This window comes from Typopeltis vanoorti, chromosome 4 (genome assembly GCF_054136105.1).
Source record: "Typopeltis vanoorti isolate ZY-2024b chromosome 4, IOZ_Tvanoo_1.0, whole genome shotgun sequence".
NCBI classification, from domain to species: Eukaryota; Metazoa; Arthropoda; class Arachnida; order Uropygi; family Thelyphonidae; genus Typopeltis; species Typopeltis vanoorti.
This window is the reverse complement of record NC_143552.1, coordinates 102,187,647-102,200,833: the sequence shown is the minus strand read 5'-3', so window position 1 is coordinate 102,200,833 and position 13,187 is coordinate 102,187,647. Positions and strand designations below refer to the sequence as shown.

At 35.9% G+C, this 13,187-nt stretch overlaps 1 protein-coding gene across 2 annotated transcripts in view; it reads right to left on the bottom strand.

Moving 5' to 3' along the window:
• The window catches only part of LOC150107557 (attractin-like protein 1), a 355,255-nt gene that overhangs the window by 66,423 nt on the left and 275,645 nt on the right, over nt 1-13,187 (bottom strand). For both annotated transcript variants that reach the window (XR_016548201.1, XM_090391383.1), the window contains exon 19: nt 10,673-10,731. Coding sequence is in view for 1 of the 2 variants with exons in the window: in XM_090391383.1 (XP_090247509.1) it covers nt 10,673-10,731 (59 nt within the window). In the remaining variant the exon portion in view is untranslated. The remainder of the gene's footprint in view (nt 1-10,672; nt 10,732-13,187) is intronic.

Genomic DNA, 13,187 nt, shown 5'->3' with positions numbered 1-13,187 from the left:
GGGAACCAGGGCGAACAGCGAAAAGTCAGCTACTGGAACAAATCTGAAAATAAACCCCAACTCAACATCACCAGAGTTAAATATTGGTACTATCAACGTAAGAAGCCCAAATGGCAAAGAAATGGAGCTAGCTGAAGAATTAGATAAGTACCAGATCGACATAATAGGGGTGACTGAAACAAAAAAAACCAAAACTGGTGAGATCTTTCTGAGCAATAAATACAAAATGTTATATTCAGGCAATGACAATCAAGGAAAAGAAGGAGTAGCCATAGTATTCAGCACAAAATACGAGGCTAATCTTCTTGAATAGCAGCCACTCTCAAGTAGAGTAATGTGGGCAAATATGAGAATGGGGAACTGGACAATGAGACTTTTTTGTGCCTATGGTCCCACAAAAGGTTCTACTAAGGTAGAAGTGGAGGAATTTTTTAATGCTTTACAAAAAGCAACTGACACAATGAAAAATGAAAAGTTGGTCCTTGTTAGGGATCTAAACAGCAGAGTAGGAAATGATTGTAAGACATACAAAAATATTTTGGAAAAATTTGGAGAAAAGAGTAAAGCTAATAATATAGAAGAGAGAAGAGGCTAGGAATAAGAAAAGTCTCATTGACTATGTTATTGTTGATAGTGATGTTTTCTCCCTGGTGCAGGACACCAGAGTGTACACAGGATTTGAAATTGGAAGTGATCACTATTTAGTCTTGAGCAGGATAAAATTGAATTTCATATTGAAAAGAATAACATGTAAGAAAGTTTTAAAGCGAATAAAAGTTGAGCAGCTCTCAGATGTGAACTGTAGGCTAAAATACACAAAGATTATTGAAGAAAAAATGAAAGAGTTTGAGAACAAGAATCAAACCTTGGAGATTCAGTGGCAAACTCTGAAGAAAACATTGATTGATTCTGCCAGAGAGGCATGTGGTGAGGTTATCTGTAAGGATAAATCTGTAAGGATAAAAAAATCAGAACTCCCTGGTGGACACAGGAAGTTAAAGAGGCAGTGAAGGAAAAGAAGAAAGCATATCAAAAGTTCCTGTCAAATAAGTCAGCTTGTGCTCTTAGAGAATATAGAGACAAATGCAAGAATGCTAAACACTGTGTAAAACTAGAAAGTATTTTTAACTTGGGTATAATTATGTTAAAGATACCAAGCAATTTTAAACCTGGTTTTACTCCATTTTTCCCAAGTAAGCAAACAGACAAATGTCAAGTTTGCGTCTGCAATTGATGCAAGACTAGCTGATCCCACAGGTAGTGCAAGACCAAGGCAACTCGTGGTAAAGGTGGCGCAAGTTCTGATCCCTAATCTTAATATTTACCCTTAATACCAAAACACATCTCCAAGAAGAGGATGTATGATGTTTTGTATTAAAGGCAGGGGACCACTACCCAGACCGGTTTCGACCTTTTAAACCAGGTTTAAAATTGCTTGGTATCTTTAACATAATTATACCCAAGTTAAAAATACTTTCTACATTTATATCTCCTCCTGAGATGTTTATTTAATAAGGTTATAACACGTTATGGTAACTTGTTTTGGTAAAATACTTACAAGCTCTGCATTACTAAATCTTGGTATTTCTAGCATGGCTCCCACTGATGAGACCTCAATAAAGGTCGAAACCGGTCTGGGTACTGGCCCCCTGCCTTTAATACAAAACATCATACATCCCCCTTCTTGGAGATGTGTTTTGGCATTAAGGGTAAATATTAAGATTAGTGATCAGAGCTTGCTCCACCTTTACCATGAGTTGCCTTGGTCTTGCACTACCTGTGGGATCAGCTAGTCTTGCATCAATTGCAGGTGCAAACTTAACATTTGTCTGTTTGCTTACTTGGGAAAAATGGAGTAAAACCAGGTTTAAAATTGCTTGGTATCGTTAACATAACTGTGTAAAGCTAGCTAAACAAAAGTCATGGGAGGACTTTGGCAAGAATATAGAAAATAAATATCAAGAAGGTGGCAAAATATTCTGGAGGTTGTTGAAGAAGCAGAATGGAGGAAAGAGTGCTGTAAAAGGAATTAGAGATGATAAAGGTGACATGAAAACGGGAGAAAAAGATATCCTTGAAGTATGGAGTAATTACTTTGAAAAACTGCTAAATGAAACAAGCAGTGATGACAGCACAGTGGTAAAAAACACTGACCAGGCATGCAGTCAGGAATACATATCCATACTAGTAGTAGAAAAAGCCATCAAAGGCTTGAAATGTGGAAAGGCAGCAGGAGTAGATGATATTCGACCAGAAATGCTGAAGTATGGTGGTATAAGAGTCTTACAGTGGCTGCACTTCATAATTCAGAAAGCCTGGACAGAGGGACGATTTCCCAATGATTGGAGTAGAGCTCTCATAGTACCCATATATAAAAAGGGAAATAAAACTGCATGTGAGAATTACAGAGGTATTTCCCTACTGAGTGTTCCTGGCAAAATCTATGCAAGTATACTTGAGAAACGGTTGAGAAGAATTGTGGAAGAAAAGCTTGGTGAAGAACAAGCTGGATTCAGGCCAAATAGAGGCTGTCAGGATCAGATCTTCACTTTACGACAAATAGTCGAGAAAGCATGGGAATATAACAAAGATCTGTATTTAAGTTTTGTCAATCTGGAAAAGGCATATGACAAGGTGCCAAGAGAGAAGCTATTCAATACGCTACAGTTATATGGTGTCAATGGGGCATTATATCAAGCAATACTTACTCTTTATTTCAGTTGTAAGTCAGCAGTTAGAATTGAAGGAAGTACAGGAAGATGGTTTAATGTTAAATCTGGTGTGAGACAAGGATGTACATTATCCCCTCTGTTATTCATTATCTATATGGATCACATTATGAAGGAAAGTGGTATTAAACATGATATCAAAATTGGAGATGTTAATGTCAGCTCTTTGCTTTATGCGGATGATGTTATACTTCTAAATAAATCTGCTACAAGTCTGCAAGATTCTCTGACTAAATTGAATAGCTGTTGTAATAGATATGGTATGAAGGTCAGCAATAAAAAGACAAAGACAATGAAAATAGGCAGAATCATTGAAAATGTCAACTGTGTTGTGAATGGAGAACCTGTGGAACAATTAAAACATTTCAGCTATCTAGGCACGATTTTTACTGAAGATGGTAAATTAAATATAGAAATAGACAACAGAATCAGCAAAGCTGGTATGGTGGGAAGTCAACTGAATAAATTCATATGGAATAAGAGAGAAATCAGTCGGAACACTAAATTAGCTGTGTACAAGACAGTGTTCAAACCAGTTTTAACTTATGGATCTGAGAGCTGGGTCAGAAGTAAAACACTTGACCAAAGACTAGAGACCGCAGATATGAGAGTCCTGAGAAAGATTATAGGCATGAACAGATGGCATCAATGGCAATATCATATTAAAAACGAGGATATTAGGAAAGAACTGGACATTGTCAGCATCCAGGAATGCGTTAGCAGAGCTAATCTTAGGTGGTATGGTCACTTAAACAGAATGGGCAAGGAAAGATTAGCAAAACAAGTGTTCTCTGCCAGGATGGCAGCAAAACGACCCAGAGGAAGACCAAGATATAGGTGGATTGATATGGTATAAAATGCTTTAGACGATAGAAATATAAGATCTGATAATGTTGGAGTCTTGACAAGTAACAGACTGATTTGGAGGAAAATTGTAGATAGGAAATTAATAATGATGTAATTTTTTTCATGTAGTACTATCATATCCTGTACACCCCTTGAGAGCACATGGCAGGAATTTGATGATGATGATGAAAAATTTTAAAGTATTTTACTTACTTCACAGCATGTGATCATGATGTCAGAAATTCGATGCATGTTTTCACAACCACAATCTAAAACTCTAATTATGCAATTCCGTTTTTAAAATTTCATACTCTTTTAGTTCTTTCTTATTTTTGCATTACTGTTCGTATATATACTTTTTCACGTTCCGTCATCAATGCATAATTTTCCACATTTCCTTTGTGTATGGTTCCTTCCATACAAAAACTTTGTTTAGCCACCAATGTATATTTCTTGCCATTTCTTTTGTCTACTGATTGTGACATCATCTGCTAGGAAATTCAGATTATTATCATGAAGATTTTGAGCTTTTATAATTGTAACTGTGAGATTAAAGCAGCAAGAAGGGAGAATGTGAAATACACAGTTTGTGGAATGGCAGCATTAGTTGCAAAGCTTGAGAATAAGCATCCATCCATCGTAATAGGTGCCTCGCTATAGCAAACACCACTAAAACAAAATGATCCTCTGAAACGAACTATACTGAATGAAGCCAACATTCCAAAGAACCATTGCTGGTTCTATGAAACTTTTCTATAGTTCATTACAGAGCATAATTTGTTTTAGTAGTGTTTGCTAAAGTGAGCACCTATTGTGATAGATGAATACTTATTCTCAAACTTTACAACTAATGCTGGCATTCCACAAACTGTGTTATTTCACATTCTCTCTTCTTTCTATATATCAATGACCTTCAGTGGATGTAAATCTAATACAGTTTCTGGTAACAGCTGACTGCACTACTTTTCTTGTTTGACAAACCTTGATCTACACCCAACAAAAGTTACTATGAATTCTCAATGTTTTTTTCAAAGTAATATCTCTGTTCTTGAATGAACCCAGCTTCTTTTTCTTTCCCAATATTTCTTATCCTCTTCTCAAGGATGCATAAATAAATCTTAACTGAAACAATTCATAGAGAAATTTCACTGTAATTCTTAGATTGTTTTATGTTCCTTTTTATAGAGGACTCTCATTATGGCAAACACTGGTATAACAAATCCATCTTATCACTAGTCCTGACAAAACCTAATAAGGTACAAAGTATTCCAAAGGAAAATTCAACAGTCAGCTGCTCACTATAACAAAAAATATTTATGTGATGCGATCCCTATAGGTTTAGTATAACAAGGGTCAACCATACTGAGAGTTCTACTCCAATCATCCAGAATTTTACCTTCTGAATTTTGCAGTGTAGCCACCATAAAACTTTTGCATTCTCATATACGAACAATGATATGATATTCCTGGTCAAATAGCATCTGTGTCTCTGTGGCAGACAAAATGCTGGAAGAATTAAAGAGTATTTTTAATCGTTTTGAACTTTTTTTTTTTTTTTTTTTTTTTACTCCATTAATTTTTCAGATTACTTACTCCAGATATCTCGAATATTATTATATTATTATCTAAGACCTTCAGGGAGTCAAGGACTCATCGAGGGAGGCTGTAAATTACCCAATCCAGCTATCATACCTACCCTTGAATTCATTCACACTAGATGCACTCACTACCCATAAGGGAAAATTATTCCACTCACTCACTGCTCTCTGGGAGAAAAACCTAGTTCTTAACCCATTCTTGACTGCAAATAAATTTAACTTCCATGGATGCCCCTGTGTTCTCTCTCTCCATATAATGAACAATTTCATCAGTTGATATGCTATAACGCCCATTCAAAAGTTTATAGCCCTCTATCATATTACCCCTCTTTCTCCTGTTAACCAGAGTCTGTAATCCACATACTCGCAATCTCTGTCCTCATAATCTAAATCCTATAATCTGGATACAATCCTTGTAACTCTTCTTTGCACCCTTTCCATGGCTTCTTTATCCCCTTGGAACCCGGGAGACCAAATCTGTGCATGCACAGTAATCCTAGTGTGGTCTTATCAAAGCCTTATAAAGAGGCAAAATTACTTCTTTATCCTTACATATCAAGGCTCGCTTCAACATACCAATTATCCTCTGAGTTGTATTTGCAACTTTTGCTACTTTTTGAACTTTAAATTCTTATCCATCAATAAACCAAGATCCTTTGCCTCTTCAGTTTCTTGTAGCATAAAACCACTAATATAATATGCCGCTGGAACTCAAATCACGCCAAAGTGCATAACTTTACACTTACTAACATTAAACTGACAGCCATTTTCGTTAACCCAGATTTCCAGTCTATTCAAATCATTTTGTAATTTCTGAATATCAGTAGCATCCCTGATTGCCCTGCCTATCTTCGCATCATCAGCAAACAATTGCAAATCTGATGATAGACCCTGCTTGATGTCATTAATGTATAGATTGAACAATAATGGCCCAAGGACTGAACCCTGAGGTACACCACTGGTTACCTTAAATCTGGCAGATTTACACCCACTGTATACCACTTTTTGATATCTGTTTTGTCAACCATCCTCTGATCCAAGTCAATAGATTATGTTTTAGCCCCATATTCTCCAGTTTATACAACAGCCTACCGTGTGGTATCCTATCAAATGCCTTAGAAAAATCCAATGTTATCATAGTGTATCCATTCCCTTTATCCAACTCGGCTGTAACATTGTTATAAAATATGAGCAAATTGCTAAAACATGACCTTCCTTTAGTAAACCCATGATGTTCCCTGCAGAGTATAGAATGCTTGTCTACCCATTTCTGTATGCAAGTTCTTACCAACTTCTCTAAAATCTTCACTTCCACACCAGAGATACTAATAGGTCAGTAGTTAGACGCATCAGTTCTTGCACCACCCTTGTGCAATGGAATTATCACACATTCCTTCCATTCCTGTGGTATTATTCCTGAGCTGATACCACAGGAATGGAAGCTGAGACTCAAGTTATACAAATGTGTGAAAGGCCTAGCCAATTCAGCTGAACATTCCTTTAACAAACGGGCAGATATTCCATCTGTCCATATTGACAAATTCTTATCCAGGTTATGCAAGAGCTCTTCAAGAGCTCATTTTCATGAACCCATAACTCTTCATTTAACGTAGCAGTAGCACCATGCTACATACACCTAGTTGATATATCTTAGCAAAGTGAGCACTCATTAATTGAACAATCTCCTTAGCTTCCGACACTCGTGTACCATCTGCATTCAATAAAGTTATTCTTCCACATTCATTCTTTCTTTTGCTTGAGACATAACGATAAAATTCTTTTGGATTGCCTTTAGCTTGCATGGCCAATTTCTTTTCATACTCTGTTTTAGCTTTTCTCACAATACTCATTCCTTTTCTGGCCTGAGCTTTATATATTTCATAACTCCTCTCACTCTTATTCTCACGATATTCTTTCCACATCAACTTCTTCTTGTGGATCTCTAGCTTAATAAGGCTGCACATCCATTTCAGTTCCAACCTATTTATTCTTCGAACACTAGGGATACATTCAGATACCCCCTCATTCAAGCACTTTTTCAAAGATTCCCATGCATTGCTGACATTTTTTCCATTCAGTAACTGATACCATGGGACCAAAGATAGTATTCTTCTAAGTTGATCATAATTTCCAGCTTTGTAATTTAGCATGTAGCCTGATTTAATTGGAGCTTCAATACAAGTTGATACTTCCCAAGAAAGAACAGCATGATCACTGTCACCAATTGTTGGTAAAATAGCCATATTCTTAACTGAGATCCCTTCTAATGCTATGAGTAAATCCAACACTCTTTGACCTCGAGTTCCTTCTTTCACATGCTGCTTGAATGAGGGGGTATCTGAATGTATCCCTAGTGTTTGAAGAATAAATAGGTTGGGAGTGAAATGGATGTGCAGCCTTATTAAGCTAGAGATCCACAAGAAGAAGTTGATGTGGAAAGAATATCGTGAGAATAAGAGTGAGAGGAGTTATGAAATATATAAAGCTCAGGCCAGAAAAGGAATGAGTATTGAACAGGAATTCAATAAATTCCTGTTCTTTCTGATCATGAGATTTCTCTTCTACCCAATCAATGTTTGGAAAATTAAAGTCACCCATAAGGCTAAATTGGTGATGCATTTCTTCGTCCCCTACAACTGAGCTGCCAGGTCTGTAGCAATACCTACCATATATTTCATTCTGCTAACCTCCACTTCACACCAAATAGACTCCACCTCATCGCTACATGGAACATTGTTAGCCTCATTGTTTTCTTGTATTTCTACCCTAATTGGACTTAAATCATCTGATATCATTAGTAGCACTCCTCCTCCTCTCCTATCTCTTCTGTCATTCCTAAAAATAGTATATCCGTTACACTCGATCCCACTTACCATATCTGATTCTGATAGCCAGGTTTCACTAATGCCAACAATCTTAGGCCACATTGTATTCAATAAAGCAACAAGCTCAACCCCTTTGTTTCTAATGGTCCTAGCATTTGTGTATAGACATAATAAATTATGACCTAGCCTATTCTTATAATTAGATATGCAATGTATTTGGTCTTGTTCTAGAATTTTCTCTTTTCCCTCCCCAGACATACTTAAAAGATCCGAACCCAAAGCATATTTTTCCACTCCTTCGCCACATACATAACCATGTTCAAATTCATTCATATCTTTATCTCGTTTGTATACCATAGCTGAACTTTGATACACCTTTTCCCCATTCCTCCCTTGATGATCTAGTTTCTCTGACTCTCTGCATAAGTCTCATACCAAGAAGTAATTTCTCCAGGCTTCTGATGACAAATGAATTCAAGTGCAGGCCATCATTCTTATACAAATCTTTTCTACCATCAAGTACACCTCACACGTCTAAAAACTCACATCCATATTTTTTACATAGCCTATGCGTGAAATCATTTGCTATCATCGCCCTCCTTCTTAACTCAGTACTATCATATCTAAGTAGTAATTCTACCATTTTTACTCTTTCACATTTTTTTCTCGCTTCTTCAAACAGACCTTTCATATCTTCTCTCATACTATGTTTGTCACCATTTAAATTATTAGTACCTACCAGCACTACCATTTCTTTTACATTTCGTTTTTGGTTTTCAATTACGTTTGTCATATTTTTAATTTTCGCTCCCAGAAAACTGGAAGTGGTGTCTCCCTCGGCAAGCGCAAATTTTAAAATTGAGTCACCATACCATATTACCTCTTTTTATTAGATATTAATGGACTTACCTTGTTGTTATCAATATTTTGATTAGCAAGTTCAGTATTTTCCTGCCTATTGTTGTTCTCATCCTTTTTCTTATCCTGTTGAAGTTTAAACAAACGTTTTTCCACCTTTTCCAATTCCTTGGTCAATTTCCTAATAATTTCTTTTAACCGAGCTATTTCTAATATCAGCATATCCTCAGAGATAAATTATTATCATCACTGCAGCAGTGCTTTTGTTCAGGACAAACGTTCTACTCAGTAGCAACTTTAGCTTTAGTCACAGCCTTGTTACGACGAGTTTTTGGTGCCATTTTCAAGAATAGTAATAAATAATAATTTCTCTGTACACTTTACTACAATAACTACACTAATAAAACTACAATAATATACTAAGAATACACAATTAAATCTAAGAAAATACTTAATAAATCAACAAAAATCACAAATCTCTCAGGAGCTCTCTGACAGTACGTCTTTTCACCTGCTAGCCTCAACACCATAGCCATTATTGAGTTTTAATGTCAACTTTATCATCTCAGGTGTTCAGGGATTCCCAACTTTCTTAGGGAAATTTGGGAAAGTTGGTTTAGGGCTCTGCAAAGTCCGCTGCGGAAAACCCTGCAACTACACTACTCTTAGCATGCAAAAATAGAAATCTCAGCTTTCTAAAAATTAGCAACCTGAATTTTTATTACGAAAAAAAGAACCTGAAAATGGGACTCACATTGATAATATAAGTGCAATGAGTAGAGAAAGATTCAAGCTTAATTCTTAACTACATACATGAAAATAGATTCTATGACACCATATAGACTTCTTTACTTCTTTTACAAGTTACCTCAGAATGCACTAATGTACTTGGAAAGCACTATTCTGAAGATGATTTCTGTTTGCCATTCAAGTCAACTCTCACTGCAGGAAATGCCATTTTAGTGAATTCATTTAATATTCGTTGTCGTCATCCGGTAGCATCCTCTAGCAAGAGGGTTGCAGCAGATGAGCAGCTCTTCTCCATTTCTCTCTGTCTGTTGCTTCCATCATTCTTAAACCAGTCTATTCCAGGATGTCATTAAACCACTCTCTAGTTGGTCTTCCATGTCTTCTCTTCCCCTCAACTTTCCCTTGTAATATAGTTCTTGTGAGGTGTCCCAAAGAACCTCTCAGAAGATGTCCTACAAATCTAGTATTTCTTTGCATAATATTCTTTAACAGTGTTCTTTCCATCCCAACTCGTCTTAAGATCTTTACTGCTCATCCAAACTAGGGAAAAAGTAGAAGCATAGTGGTTTCCCGTTGCCTTCTATGCATGAAGAGATGAAAAAAGTAGAAACATTGAAAGAATCACCCCTAGCCCTCGATTACTCTAATAGCATTGGAGGAAGGCAAGAAAGAAGAAAAGGATAGAAAGAAATAAGAGTAGAGACCATCCTATAGATAATATAACAGATGTATATTACATGAAATAAGGTATGGTCCAGCATCAGGTACCTTGGGTTCGCCACTCCCGTACTCACTAAAGTGAGCCCTTGAGGTACAATTACAAATTGTACATTTAATATTACAAATCAGTAATTGTACACAGCATATGCTAATATATTATATGAAATGCACCACAGCAAATCTTTCACTATAACAAAGTTTCATTTGGTATTTCCAAGTTTACTCTAGAAGAGTAAACAGTATCAGAAACTTGGATCTGCCTTGTATGATATCATGTTACTTTCATAACTCGGTTAAGAAATATGTTATTTTCTACCTTTCTTGACTACAATAATCATATACTTACAGTAACATGATCCACCCTTTTCTTTTGGATTTCCTGTGTATTGGTTTGCTTCATCACACCTAAGTTAAAAAAAAAAAAAAAAAATTAGACAGTATGAAATCATATAGGTAAAAGCATCTTATAATTTCTTTCAGACACCTCAATGAGTGTCCTGGATACTACTCACAAAGTTTTGACTAGTTTTCTGACTTATTCATTCACTATACAAAAATTATTAATCTCATAGTTCATGGTCTCCTAATCATCTCTGTTCAAAATCCAAAATGAAAGTATCCACTTGTGTCAAAATACAGCCCTGTTGTGAATTCCATTCTGGAATGGATGATTGTAAAGTGTTTAAGGGGCAGATGATTTTTGCCCAGTGTGAAACCATCAAACCATCCTATTTATTGAATTTCTGAAACAGCTTGAAAAGTGCAGCAGATGCTCGCTATAGCAAACCACTATGGACCAGAGATATAGTTTATTATCGAGTGAGGTTCACAGGTGACTTTAAGAAAAAAAAACCCTGATACCCTTACTGCATTCCAAGAATATCAGAGACTTAATGATGGACATTAGATCTTGTTCACACCAGATGTACCAGTCATTTGTCCTTCACTCTTTGTAACTGCAGTTAATCAATTACAATGCATGCTGTTGTGGATATAATGGATGCAGTGTTTTCCCCCTTTTTTTATGTGACTCCAACTAAAAAATATCTACTATTAATCATGTTTGACAGATGTATAAAAAAATATAAGCTATTAACCTATGTTTTCCAATGACAATCAAGGAGAGAAGAGAAAATCAGTTGATAACATTAAAAACACAAATCACATAGCATCTGTTACTTGCTATTACTTGAGATAGGCAATAATCAGAGTGGCTAAAATTTGAATGACACCTAAGAATTTCACAAGTTTCAAGGAACACATCATCACATGACTGCAATGTGGAAGAATCTTGGTTTGATTCCAAAGAACTCTGCATCTAAAGTTAATGACATAGTAAGCAAGTCTAGACTTTCCAGATTCCAGGCATTCTGATATTCTTGGATTCTAATCTCAGCAGAATGGGCTATCTGGCTAAAGCAACAAACTATGTGAACAGGGTAATTGATAAACACCAGGGAAGGAGGGAGAGAGAGATGTGGTAATTTATCCTTGGTGGATGATAGAAAAGAATACAGTTTCTGAGCTGGTATGCATCAATTATATTACGAAGAACAATTGCTATTTGTTCTGATATTCATTTAAGGTAGGGTATGGAAAATCTTTTTACATAGCCTACCTTTCTATAGTCTGGTTGAGGACTGCTATCTATCACTAATTTTCTGGATGGAAGTTTGGTTATATCCATTAGTAGTGAAGGTTTTTTTTTTTTTTTTTTTTTTTTTAAATTCTTCCAAAAGAAAGGAATCAGAAGATCAGATTGAATGAGCTCTATGCATAAGAGTTTTGAAAACACTTGTCTTCTGTGATGGATAATGGTGGAAGGTGGATGGATGAATGTATATGCTAGTCAAGGATTTCTATAAACAAAAAATATTAATACAGCCTGTATTATGCTGAATTTTTAAATTATCCAGAAAGGAAAGACTCTTGATAAATTCTTGTTCAATGGTGTTACTTGGTAGAAGCAGAGATCAGTACTTGATTGCACCAATCTACTCCAATACCTAGAAGACATATAACATTTGCAGTATACCAGGAAGATTGACTACTGATGAAAAGATCTTATGGTGTTTGGGAGTGGGCAATGTTATCTGGTAGACATGTGAACAATTTATGTAAGACCTAGTGATAACATATGTTTCAACATCTCTACCTTCTTGGAACCATGCAGATGAAGAAGGAAAACCAGGTGGTGGTGGTGTTGTGAGCATTAAAATCTTCAAGAAAAATAACTTCACTATTAGAAGAGTTGGAGTGAAGAAAATCAACATTTAAGGAGAGGAATTTGAAAAATTTAGATCAACTGATAGCATTCAGAGAAAATAAATTAATATTGTGTGTGAGAGAGAGAGAAATTTTCAGTCAAAGATACAGGAAATTCTAAATTAGATACTCTCTGGCACAGTTATCAGAGTATGCATATGCATACGCACCACCTTTTAGAAAAAAGGAATCAAAGAGCATGTAATTGACAAAGATAAAATGAGTAGTGCTTTAGGAGGTTGAAATTTGATTTTTACCAGCAAAGGTAGGTGAAGATTGTGTAAAGTGAAGATGAAAATGAATACTCCTGAGGTTAGATGTGAGGCAACGTATATCTGTAACACAAATATGGAAGGCTCTTTTTAGGTTCATTGTTGAATGCCTGAGTCACACGTTATCTGTGCAATGTTTATATTCCGATTTCCATAATGGTTGTTAGTTGCACTGGAATTCCTATTTTATAATAAAATGTTCCATGCTTCATTGCCACTGCATTTTTCTTCCAATTGTTAATGTAATCAATGATCCTATTCTACCGAATGAAGATAAGATCTGCCAGACTTGTATAAGAAATAGCAGTGCCTTTGAACTACCCC